Source organism: Anomalospiza imberbis, chromosome 2 (assembly GCF_031753505.1).
Source record: "Anomalospiza imberbis isolate Cuckoo-Finch-1a 21T00152 chromosome 2, ASM3175350v1, whole genome shotgun sequence".
NCBI classification, from domain to species: domain Eukaryota; kingdom Metazoa; phylum Chordata; class Aves; order Passeriformes; family Viduidae; genus Anomalospiza; species Anomalospiza imberbis.
Genome location: NC_089682.1, coordinates 51,168,013 through 51,181,678, shown reverse-complemented (window position 1 = coordinate 51,181,678; position 13,666 = coordinate 51,168,013). Strand labels below are relative to the sequence as shown.

The window sequence follows — 13,666 nt, the reverse complement described above, 5'->3', positions numbered from 1 at the left end:
TATAAAAAAAAAAAAAAAACTGATGGAAGAACCACAGTATGACTTTCACTCTCTCATCTGATAGCCTGATGTTTTGGATTTGCCATTCTGATGTTTAGGAATTTTTTAAGCTTTAGATCACAATGCAACATCCATCACCAGTGAAAACAAAGTGATAATGTTTGGGGGGAGGGAGATTGGATCTTTCCGCATATGTGGCTAGAAATAAGCACTCTTAGGATATCACAAGACATGGAGTAGATGTACTAAAGCATTGGATGTGCACATAAACTGGGTGAAAAATGCAAGCTGGTAATTTAATCATGACCCTAAATTCAAGAAGTTTCTGAATGGCAGTTTCCTCTTTTCTCCAGCTTGTCCAAGAGAAGCTGCTGTCATTGTTACAATGGAAAGTAATGAGGCAATACCCTAGTTCTGTGTGGAACTTGGCCCAGTTACAACATATTTTACTTAGAAGTCCCAGAAGTAACACCTCTCAGGTAATCAATCTTTTCTACAGCCAAAAAAATATTTCTTGTTTAAAATAAACTGCACACAAGAATTACAATTCAGTCTCTCCTGCAGGAAAACACTGAATGCACTATTCTGAAGCACATCTATCTACATCCACCACACTCATACCACTATTTGTTGTTACCTCCACAATACACATTTACATGAATTTCTATAGGAAAGAAATTCAGCATCTCAAAACCAACACAGGATTTCAGTACTTCAACCACTATCAAAACACAAATAAGAATACTTTGACAACAACCAAGAACATGTTAATATCTGTCCCAACCTTTTTGTAAACCTACAGTCACTTAAAATGACTGCTCCTGGCTACCCCTTATGCTTCCACAGTTCTCTCTTCTGCAGTTTCCAAACATTCATGCATAGATGTCTGTCTGTTCCAACACACCCAGTTTCCATGAAGTTGCAAGTTCAGAAAAGCCCTACGCAGGGCAGCACACCAACTTAGGGTGTCTCCTGAATGTCATAACAAATTTAATTGTTAAAGTGAAACAACTGCTAGAAGTAGATCTCTCTTCCCTGCTGAGGTTCCAAAAACTTTGGAGAGGTCCCACAGGAAAATACCATTGGTACAATGGCAGCTTTGTAGAAACCAGTTTGTGTCGCTTCTTAGGCTTGAGCAGGTGAAGACAGTGACTTGTTTACAACAACTGACAGAATGCCAACAACCGACTTTTCAACAGCTGGTCAGGTGAAATAACAATTAGTCAGCACTATCACAAGTCCTACCTTGTACTTCTCTTTGGCCTTTTCTTTTCCAAGGAGTTTAAGAACTTTATCAGCTAATAACATACTTTGCTGGTTTTGGAAGGCTTCTAAAATGCAGACTGCAGTGACATCTAGGAAACAACATACAAAAGTGAGATTAAAGGAATTCTGATAGTCACTGAAGTACACTATAAAATGTGCCACTGAGTACAATGAGGCACTGCCAAAATAATACATGTCCTGTTCTCACGCCAAAGCCTGTTTCCAGTTTGCTGTATTTACTGTATCCTTCAAGACACAAATTTGTATCCAAAATGATCTTCCTGGGATAAAAGGACTTCATGACAGTGAATGAAAAGAAAGCACATTTATTTTTCTGTCCATGTTTTTATGTAGAGACAAACACACTTAAATCAACAGTGAAAATATATACCTCTATCAGGGGCTTTCACCATTTTGAAACTTTGAGGGAAGTAATTATGTTCATATGATCTTTGCATTAAAAGTGCTAACACGGCTTTTCTTCTGGGACTAGTCTTTATTTTCTACTTCTAAAATTCACATTCAGTCCCATCACATCTCACTTACTCCTCAGTTTAAGAAATCTGCCTAAATTCTATCTCAAATTTTTCTGCTCACCTCTGTGACTTTGGAAGGGAGCAAGGAGAAATACCTTGCTGGCCTATTTGAAGTGCCAGCCTCTATCACATGGCTTTCATTCACATTGAGAAACCTCTGCAAATGTTAACCGACTGCTGCCCAAGTGAAACTTCCCAGTGTGAAATGCACTCTTACAGAAATACACTCTTACAGTGAAATGCAGAGTTTCTCTAGACCCTCCACTTAATGCAGTGCTACCACAGGTTTTCTCTGTTTTGTCTTCATTTAAACATTAGTTAAGATGACCAGAGCCTGGATCTGAAATTCAAGCAGTGTATTGTCTGAATATGCTTGAAAAGTAAATGTCTTGCCCTGGAGTTTAAGTATATTTCTCTAGTTCTGCTGCTGGAGGGACAATTAAGCTATCACTTATACAGAAACTCCCTGCACCTCTGGCATGGTCAGGAAGCATATAAGAGTCCCTGGGAAAATACAGTACCCCCAGAAAGAATGTGTTATACAAACCCAACAGACATGCTCTGCCCAAAGACTGCTGCACTCCAGGCTTGGCTGCAGCAGCAACATCTTCCCAAACTACTGCTAGGGATCACTGGACTGATAGTGGCTGGGGTTTGAAGTTTGTTTGGCTTTGCTTTCCTCCACTACATGGGCATACCCTACTTCCTGGAATTTTACTGGCCATATGTGGTCGGCAGGCAAAAGCAGGGTTATAGTAAAATAGTGCAGTTCAAAAAAAAAAAAAAAAAAAAAAAAGCAAGAAAGCTACAGATCTGAAAAAACTGCAAGCAAAAAATCGAATAGAAAAAAAGGCTGAAGATAATTGTCACTTACATTACTGCTATTAACAGTAAAAGGAAGTTATATTTAAAACTGTCACAGGGACACTTGATCTTTCTTGGGGCTTTTATCACCTGGCAGCTACATAAGGCGCTTATATTTTATTACAGCACTCTAGAAGTGCAGCTTATACACAGTGGTTGCAAAGGAGTGCACTAAATGGACCAAGTTGTCCTTTTCTAGTTACTATGGTCTTAAAGGGCATAGAAACATTCTGCCAGCAGATAAACAGATAGATAGATAAAATTTCCACATCTAATTTACCTTCTAATTTGGCAGACCTAATTCTTGGCTGCTATACGTAATGAAACTAATTTAACAGTTAGATTTCCCAGCCAAAGCACTGCCTTATTTTCTGTCCTTCTTTGATAATGAGCACAGCTGAAAATTTAATTTGTCTTTTAACCTAACATCAGCAGGAATGATTTCACTTGAAGAAATGTATATGGGTAATTTCAAGCAGTGTACTGTAGCTCAAAAATGCCATGAGACAACACATCTGACCTGTAGTTCTTGATTTCCATGGCTTCTCAGTGACATCTTCCTGATAGTTTAAAATGTATTCTGTTTACAAATAGCATCGGAAGGATTTGACATAGCAATTTCTTCTGAATACAAAGTATTAATATTAAAAAAAAAATCAATCTGTTCTGGTTTTCATAAACTATGCACCAGAAAAAAATGCTGCTGAGGCTGTTTTCCCTCTAATACCAGTCCAACGCATTTAAATTACTGCAATACTTTTATTTCTGACCATGTATCTCTACCTGCAAAAATACCCTCATTTATGTAATAGTATAATTTCTCTAAAACAAACAGAGAAGACGAAAGTCTCTTTACTGCATGGAAATAGAACAACTGGTTATCCACTCGTCATGTTAGATGAATTCTATCCTAAAGTGAAGGAGTTTCCTGGAAAAATAATACCTTCAGTTCCTACAGTAACATCCATTTCTCAGCAGTGAATACAGATGTGAGCAGATGAGAGTTTGAGATATGTGAAAAGGTTTCTTCTGACAAGAGAAGAATATGTATTTGCAGAAGATATGAATGGGTTTAAATACATAATTCTGTATTATTGTAGCTACAGAAGTAAAAACAAAACATTTTCAGAAGTTGCCATCTTCAGCAGAACTAATTCCACTTTCAAGTACACACAGCTTGAGCCACTCACCTTCTAAACATTCCTTCTTATTGTCTAGCTTCTCATGGGCCTTTGCGCGTCTGAAAAGAGCTTTGACGTATTTAGGGTTAAGCTCAACAGCCTTCGTACAATCTTGTGCCACTTCTGTCCATTTTTGCTGTGGGCAGAAAAACAGCACAGTGAGAGGGGCCCCACTCAGCTCCCTGTGTTGGCTTCCCACAGCCAGCTCCGGGGTCACGTGCACCCAGCGGTGGCTGCAGCTCCCGGGGCTCCACTTCTCCCTGCTTGCCTCTCCTTCTGCAAGTCCCACAGGGAGAAACTGCCTGGGCACCACTGCAAACCACCTGCACCACAAATGGAATTCCTACAAAATACTACACCAGACAGTGTACAAATCCCATGGGAGAACATAATGAGGTGATACAAAGATGCTTGCAGGAGGTAACACTGGGACTGAAAGACTGGTTTAAAACAACTAGAAGAAAAAAGGTGGAAATATAATGGAACAAACAAGTTTACCAAAGCACAAAAGCTTTTTTTTTTTTTTAATGTTTTTCCAATTTATCAAAACAGGCTTTTCTAATAGAGGACCCACATACATTTGGGATTCATTACGGCATGAATTTGTGTTAGACAAAAACTAAATCTAATACCAGATTTATGTAAGCACAATCTCTCACCTGATACTTCAGACTGTACAAAGCTAACTTTTCCACTCCCTTATACAGCTCACCAACTCGACCTCATAAGCAAATCCATCATACCACAATAAGCAACACTGGCTGACTTCTAAAATAACAACCAGTATACTCAGCTGTCGAGTAAATATTACTTCTCCATGTACAAAATTTAGGTCATGGCCTTTACTAGGATTTCAATGATTTTTTTTTTTATTTTGAAGTAGAATCGTTCCAAAATATTTGGCCTCTCACCTTTCTTTCATGGTTAAACGCTCAAGTAGAGAGAAGTAAAATTAACTTATATACAAGAAAATTGTTCCAGAGAAGAAGAAATTGAAACTTTGTCTTGGAAGAACAGTATGCATAAGAATTACATAAGATAGACTGAGTGTGGTAGTTAAGAGAAAATAATTTTATTTTTATGTAGAAAAGTATGATGAGCTGAAAAACGCCGCAACAGCACATCTTCTTGTGAAAGCAGCAGATGCTATCACTTGGGACCTTTCAGTGGATGAAAGTGACAAAATACAAAATTGATATTACTACTTTTTACAATAAACACATAATTGTCTTTAATTTCTTACCAGTTGTTCATAGGCAGCAGCTCTGTTTTGGTAGAAGGTAGAAAGATCAAGGTTTTTCTCAGGAGGACACAGGCTGATAGCCTCAGTATAACACTGAATAGCTAGTTCATATTTTCCTGCTTTGAAGTATTTGTTTCCTTTGTTCTTGGCTGCTTGGGCTCTACCAAGAGGACTCTGAAAAAAAAAAAGTGAGAGGTCAGTTCAAATTAAAAATGCATCACAGCACACTAGCTATGCACTTCAGGGCTCATCTTCAAAGATATCAATATGGACCTGAGTTGTAAACTCTAACCCAGAATTCTGAAAAATCTCACTGATTTCAATTCCTGGAAACACACAAGAATTTTCTTTTGCAAGTGTATCAGATAGGAGATAACCTTTTCACAAGATTCACTACAATGGTAATAAATAAGGCAGTGATTTCTGTTTGGAAAGCTAAACAGATTGTAATCTTTTACATGACTGGTGATCAGAAGAACCAATGAGGTAAGTTGTTTCTCCAAAGGCTAAATGTGTAAAGACAACAAAGCCCTCAAAGCAATTCAAACAGAAGAGCTTCCTTCTGAAATACATACAGCCTCTAAACCAGAGGTGATTCATCAGACTATGAATTAAATATGGAAAACACTTTGTGGAAAGACCTACTGAGCAAGACAAATAAAACCTGGAAGGAAAATAAAGCTGGTTTGCCTTTCATACACTAGGCAAATCAACTTTATAGCTGACTCCTCTACAGCTTCACACACTATGCTTCATGCAATGACAAGTGCTGGACCATGACCATCTTAGCAGGGGATAGGAAACTGCTGACTGGCCTGAGATCCTGCTAAATGCATCTTTATGTTCTGCACCACATGTTGATGATCTGTATTTCTGCAGAAACTAACATTGCTACCTACCTGAAACCCCTGGATTTACAAATTAGTTATCAAATATTGTGGTTTGTAAGGGATTAGATGTAAAAATGCTCTATCAAAGAGCATTCAATAAATAAGAGCTGCAAAAGATTCTAACATTGATCTTCTAGATTTCTGCTCTTGCGTCATAGCCTTACTTCATGGACAACATTTTGGGGCAGTTCTGCCATACCAAAATGAACAGAAGTATGGGCACACATGCCATTCTACCAACCTTTCTGAGGAGGGAAAGGCTACAGACTGGGGGCAGAAGTGCCTTTTAACAATAGCTGTAGGATTCACTACATATCACCTGCACTTCAGATCATGGAGGATTTGTTGGGAATTGTCCCTGCTTCTCTTTGACCATACTTCTGCCTCCTCTACCTACTTATCCACTGCCAGGGCCAAACTGAACAGATACAGACAACCAGAAGGCTGTAACACAAATTTGAAAGCAACTTTGCATTTCTTTTGCCCATTCCCCTTAATGTCTGCTCATTTCATTCCAACCTGATAATTTCTTGCATTTAAGTGATTTACTTTAAAACTGAAAACCTGAGGGGAAGCCAGGACTTGCTCTATAACCTGTGTTTTAAGGCCTGGATCCTTATCCTGGCAGGAGAGAATCAGATAATGGGTGCTAGCCTCAGTTCCTACACAAAAGTAGGCATCCAAATAGAACAAAAGTATCCTAGAGGCATTCTCCTGAGGGGGTTCTTACAAATGAAAACATATAAGGGAGAGAATTTCTTAAATATCCCTACTGCCAGCAAAGCTCTTCTCTCACAAGTTATTAATCACTGGGTCCACAGGAAATCAATCTGCACCATCTTTATTGTTTACAGAACAAGGCAATCTGCAAGACTTTCAGAGTTTTCTATTGTAAAGCTTCACATTTAATTTGATAAAAGATTAATAACTTCACCCCATACACTGTGTGTAACTCCATGCTACTCTATGCCAAAATTAGAGTGCAACTATTTTTATTGAGAGACAATAACTGTGTATCTGATAAGTTGTTTCTTTAAAACTTAACCAAAGTCTCAAAAGGTTAAATTTATTTCGAGTAGGTCCTAAATTTATCGCCAAATAGAACAATGCTTTTTTTTTTAACAAAGGGAAGGGTTACGCATATGCTGCAAACTTAAATGCATGCAAGTCAGCTTGAATTTTTCTGTGTACATTTCTAGAGCAAACCACATTAAAAATGCCTTTGTGTAAAAATCTTACAAAATTCAGTGCTATTCCTATTAACTTGGGTTGAAAAAGAAAAGCACATTACCTGGGCCATGTTGTAATATTCACACGTGTTCCCAGTGTGCAAATTATTTAAGACTGCAGAGATGAAGCCTAACTGCACCTAGGTTACTACTTCATGATCACTGCCAATTGCTTCATCCCAGGGATGTCCTATCCCAGTGTGTGCCCCAGGCTGAGCAGTCCATGTGCTCCATCCTAGGCATTCAGAGAGAGTAAAGACACCAGCTACGGATGAGGACTGCTGGGTAACACCCAAGTGCTCTTTGGTGTCAGGTGTGGGAACTGTAACTGCAAACAAGACACGTGTAGATCTAGGGCTCTCACTGGTGCTCTGCTGGTTTCTGGGAAGCATCAAGCCTTCCTACAAGCCTACAAGTGCACACAACGATCAAAAAATTAAGAGACTAGAGACATGATGCTGAAGTTATTAAAATCAGTAACTCTGTTATGTGAGTAAACTTTTAGTAACAGTTGCAGGATCAAAGACCACACAACCAATCAAACAGGAATGAATCATGAAACATTTGATGACTCCTTGGTTACCCCCCCCAGCTGCACCCATTGCATGAGGGAGGAAATGTGGGGGTAAGGCATCAGAACTTCAGCACATCATGCTTTCATGCAATAAAGTCATCAGTAGCACCCCAGGCAAGGAAGAAATTAACTTGTTTGTTTATGCTGCCTTAAACTAAACTGCTTGCTCTGAGATGTTTTATCTCTGCACCCTTATTCAAACTACTCTGCTGTAGCCCTCAGTATGCACCCAAAACACCACCAAATCCAGTGTATGTTTTTGTTTGGTTTGTTGGGGTTTTTTGCTATTGATGGTTTGGAAGTTTTCTGGTAGCTGTTTATTTAAAAGAAAAAAAAAAGATACTAAAGAACTCACATCACATTATATGCTGCAATACCTTTTAGTGATAGTACAAATAAGAATATGAAAATTAATTCTTCACATAAAGTCAGTTTTCGAAGGTTTGTCAAGCCTTAAATTTAACCCTTACAAAATTTTTAAGCATATTTTTAAAAATTCCTTCTCAATTGCTACACTGGACATACACAAGATAGTACGTAAGAAACTGATTATGCAAACAAACTTCATGCACAAGTAACCAAAAACCTCATTCTTCCATTTTCTTGCCAAAGTAATAATTCTAAACATTATTTTCCAATTTCACTGCTTCTCCTCACCCAACCCAAGAACCTGACTTGAACCATGCTATGTGGCACACTAGACACTTTTTATCCCCAAGGTGAAGGTCCATATAGAGCAAGAAAAACTCTCCAGTTTGTCATCTTCTGGTCAAAGAATCTGTGCAACAACCAAATCAGCTCAATAAAAGGAATGTAAGTTCACAACAGAGCAACAAAACAAATACCGCAGAAGTTATTTGCAGCTACACAAAAAATAACATCTCAGTACTTAGGACTGCTTTCAGCAACTGTTCATTAACAAGTCTTAGAACAGAGCTTAAGCCAAAGGACATTTGTGAAACTGAGTTATCAGTTACCCAGGTACCTGAAAAAGCAGATTGCTAACTGACTAAAGAATAGACAACACTTGCAAAATTTTATGAACTTCTACTTTAGCTTCAGCAAATGTGCTTTCTTCACAAAATGTTCAGAAACTGTGTGCAAACAGCAGCTTAGCAGGAACAGACTGCCAGCTGCAAGAATAATAATGCTTAGTAACTCCCTGCAATGGCAATATTGTTAAACTAGCAGTTCAGAACCTTATATATTTGAGGGAGACTGTTATTCAAAGCAAAACAAGAAATTTCCTGCCAGCCAATGATGACAGTGATTCACAATAGAAGCATGAGCAGAGTTTCTGTGTTTTCTTTTGGCTGAAAAGGATTTGCATGAGCCCTTATCTGACAGATGACATGGAGGGTGACTACTTTTTCAGCCATCTTAATTCAACTTGCAAAAAAAGAAAGCCTTGGTCTAGGCCTCTCTTTTGTCCTTTGCAAGGGAGAGAACCCTCTTAATGAGATGAGGTACCAGGAAAAAAAATCCCGGCCTTTTCTGAATACCTATCTTTCCACTACTTTTTTTTTTTTCCACCAAGGTTCATCTTTTCATCTTTTTTCAAACCAAGGCACTAACTGAATATAAACGGTTTGAAAAGTCTCTTTAGCACTAAAACCATTATGAGAAAAAGTATGTTTACATAAGCTTTAGAAGTAAATTCAAAGCACAAGCAAGGATGTATTACACTCAGAAAAAACATAATGTAGTTTACAGGACAAATTCACAATGTTCTCAGTCAGTCACCTTCCTGTTAAATGAATTTGCCATTCATGCCTTCCATGAAAAAGCCAAGAGTCTAACAGTTTTACTGCTATTGTACACACATTTAGGAGTTTTCTACACCTGTCCACTATTGCTAGCAAGAAACAGAAGACTTACAGCAGGTTGATAGTGAGATTTACTAAGCAACAGGTGCACAGTACAACAGAAATGACTTTTTAGTCACTTTGCTTAGATCAATTTAGAGTAAGTACCAAGGTGAGCGAATCTAGACTAAGGGGTTCAATTTGTTCATATCCTGATCTAATGTCACAGCAGTGAGAGAGGCAGCATTCAGCAGTTGCTACTAAAACAGACCCTGGAAAGAAGCCACGCTAGCTGGCTGCTGATCCTGGTATGTGGCACCACAATGGCCGAGGAGTATGTCACGTTCACCCACCACTGCACTCAAGGACAGTACCCAGCTCACAGGAAAGTGTGAGGAGACAGGGAACTGCTGTGACCGCAATGGCTTTGTCTGCAATACACAAGGCCACCCAGCTGACCTCCTCTCACACCAAACACAGGGTTACCCTGTCAGCTTGCTGAAAGTGTTAAGAGGTCAGATCTGGACTATCACAGAGCTGCAAAAGGAATTGATTCCAACTTCAGAGGAAAAAAATACTGGAGCAACCAACACATTACCTCACTGACTAACCACTGCTCACTCCTGTAAGAAAAAGAGGGTATAAAACCTGCTAAGAATTTATCATGAAATAAGTTTAAAAAAATGAATCAATTGGGCACCAACTAAAGCAATATATGCAAAGCACTCCATATTTTAAGTACACAATACTCCCTACAAACCATGAGAGTGTGTAAAAAGCAACTGCTACTGAGTGACTAAAGCACATTCCATCTAAATTATAAGAAACAATGATACCTGTCGTTAACAGATGCAATTTGGCTTTACGACCTTTGAACCATCCATAGATGCAGTTTTATTGTCATCACTCAACTGGTTCAATAATACCAGTTTACTGTACTGTTAAGGAGCTGTGCTTACAGGAGAAGGAATCTCAAAAGTAGTTCAGCTTTTCCCAGTATAACACCTGTGCTAAGGGCTTCTGCCAACACAATGTCAGTCATAGATCACACACTTGGCTAGTGCATCGATGTCAGGAGAATCCTCTGGTGCAGACACAGCCTGGGAAAAAAATGTGATGCCTGTGCAGCAGGTAAAAGAAAAGCTTGAACTGCATGCAAAATAGTAACAAGTCGGAATAAAGAACAGGAAAGATTTAGGACCTTACATATTTTTAAAGAACAAAGAAAAAGAAACTCAAGGTTGTGTCTTCAGAAACAGCGACCAGAACATCAAATGGATACAGGGGCTGATTTAATGAAAAGCACAAAACAGTATGAGTCCTAAGTTACATTTATGAGTAAAAATATAGTTAGCTGACACAGCTGTTGGTAGCAGATTCATTATTGACCTGTGTGTTTTCCAAAAGATTTTCCTCTTGTATTTCAACTGTGAAATGAATTACTGGCTCTTATTCACAGTGCAGACTTGTACGTGTGAGTTTCAAAAAATACCTCAGCACGTTTGAAAGGCAGATTAATACAATACAGGCAGTTTCACAAGTGAAGCATCTGCAGTGGTTGTATTTTCAATCATGGGTCTCATCACTAATATCCATAACTAATAAAATATGAGAGGAAATATGAAATATACATGGCATCACTGCTTTGGATATGAGTAACAGGAAGACAATCCTCCACACACACATAAAGCAGTCCTGGGAACTTGCAGCCACATTTCTTTTCCTGATGCAGCTGTATTTTGACCAACTAGACAATTATCTCATGTAATCAGTCAAATCTGATAACTTCTGCAACTTTCCTAAGAAACATCTCTCATTTCTTTACAGTGTAAGCAATGACACTCTTCAAGAAACTTTGCATCAGATCATACCACTCAACTTATCCTTAAATGCACAGAGCCTTCTAGTAATTCAATTTGTGAAGCAACGCACAATATTTTAAATCAAATGCTATGTAAGTGTTTTAAATGTTTTAAGTGCTTCCTTCCTACAACTGCAGAATGACTGCAAAGCCCTGGATATTGCTGGAATTCAGAAACAATTAAGAAACCCAGAGAGAACACACGAACAGGGAAGTCACTGCAGGAAGACAAAGGTCAGGAGCAGCCTGCAAACCTGCAGAGCTCGCACGCAGCAAGCACACTCCCATAAATATGCCAGATGCTGCTTGCAGCCACAAGCCAAAGCTACCACAGTACAGAGTCTGAATTTGTCCTCTGTACACAACTTCTTCAGTATTGTTTGGTGCTCAGGAAGAACAAATCACTGCACTCAAGTAACTGCCTTAAGGTCCAGCACAGATTTTACAGCTTACTGTGCTTTCAGGAATGCCTGAGAGCAGCTATGATTCACTAGCTGAGGAAGTTGCCACCTTCCTCACCACTCCCATGTGTGCCTGCCACCCAAGCGCGTCAATCTGCATCACACAAACCACCAAGGTTAAAACGGACTTTTTCCAGTCTCTGAAAGGTGATTCTTTTTCTCTCCTGATCATTTCAGATGGGAAGCTTAAACTGTCTGACAGTTCAAAGCATTTTGGGTGATACACAAGAACAGGAGAAGAAAATGCAGTATGGGATATTCTTATCAAAACCAATCAGTTTGTCAAATCCATTACTTTAAACATGCTTGTCAACTGCAACCTCACCTCAGTAAAGCTGCATGACTGGCAAGGTACATCTGGGACTGCCGATGTGCAGAAAGTGCATCTTAGAGGCATTTTTTCAAATACAGATATACAAGAGAAGAGAGAACCATAGATCCAATCTGGACCCCAATCTTACGTGTTGTCCTTGAGTTCTTGCACAGCCCATTTTATCTGAAAGTTCTCAGAATGCTAATTTACAACTGGATAAATGTATGTTTTGAGAGCACGCCTACTTAGGCAAATTGAGCACTTTAAAGTCTCTGCTGCATAAACTGTGTGGTTTCTATATTTTCAAGAAACCTACTATTCCATTTTAAAACAATCTTGATTGTGTTTTCTTAACACTCTGCTGCATCCAGCATCTCACACACAAGAGATCCCAGATTTCCTTTTCAAAACACTGTTTCTGGAGGAAACTTACAGCTACTCTAGACCTCAGAGGCAGAGGTATGTTCCCCCCCTCAGCAGCACAGATCCATGCTCAGCCACTTGATGAGAAGATGCATTTGGCAATGCCTGATCTTGGAACAAACTACTCCTGATCCCTGTGCAGCAAGGGCAGAACTGCAACCACAGATGCCTGGCTAAGAGCTCTGTGGGTCACACAAGCTGTCTACAGAAAGACATGGAAGTCTGAGAGCATGAGGAAGAACATGAACATGAGGAAGAATTTCTTTACTGTGCAGTGACCGAGCACTGGAACAGGCTGCTCAGAGACGATGTGGAGTCTCCCTCACTGGAGGTATTCCAGATCGTCCAGACACAATTCTGTGCAATGTGCTCTGGGATGACCCTGCTCGACCCCGGAGGTGCGACCAGATGACCCACTCTGGGCCCTTCCGACCTGTCCAGTCTGTGACTCTGCGACCTGTCGGGCGTGTCACGCAGAGCACGACCAGGATGTCCCCCGAGCTCCATCCCATCACATGCCTGCTCCTCGGTGGGGACCAGCACCCTGAAAGCCGCTTTTCGGACGGGGCCAGCGGCCCCTCGGGCCCTGCTGCCCGCAGGTCGCAGCCCGGGCATCCCCACGCTGCTCCAGGCGGCCCGACCGGCGGCGGGACCCCGGCCCCGGCTCCCCGCGCGGCGAGCCCGGTCCCCGCCGCCGCTACGGGCGGCGCCCCTCCCCGCTCACCATCTCCTCGTGTCCGGGCCCATCGGGCTGCCCGGAGCCGCCTTCGCCGCCGGGCGCGGGGCTCGCCCGCCCCTCGGGGGTCTTCCGCTCGCTAGCGCCCTTCCCGCGCCGCGCCGCCCGCCGCCCCCACATATAGATCGCGCCGGCGCCCAGCAGGATGGGCGCGCCCAGCACCAGCGCCAGCTGCCATCGGGACAGGCCGGCGGTGCCGCCGCCGGCGCCCGGCGCCTCCACGGGCTTCGAGGCGGCCATGACGCCCGGGGGGAGGAGGAGGGGGAGGAGGAGGAGGAGGGAGG

General features: G+C 40.9%; 1 protein-coding gene across 1 annotated transcript in view; it reads right to left on the bottom strand.

The window, feature by feature from the left end:
* The window catches only part of TOMM70 (translocase of outer mitochondrial membrane 70), a 23,124-nt gene extending 9,458 nt beyond the window's left edge, over nt 1-13,666 (bottom strand). The window contains exons 1-4 of the mRNA XM_068180969.1: nt 13,371-13,666; nt 5,091-5,264; nt 3,857-3,983; nt 1,246-1,355 (exon numbers count right to left, since the gene is read on the bottom strand). Of these exons, the coding sequence (XP_068037070.1) occupies nt 1,246-1,355; nt 3,857-3,983; nt 5,091-5,264; nt 13,371-13,622 (663 nt within the window). The 5' untranslated portion in view covers nt 13,623-13,666. The remainder of the gene's footprint in view (nt 1-1,245; nt 1,356-3,856; nt 3,984-5,090; nt 5,265-13,370) is intronic.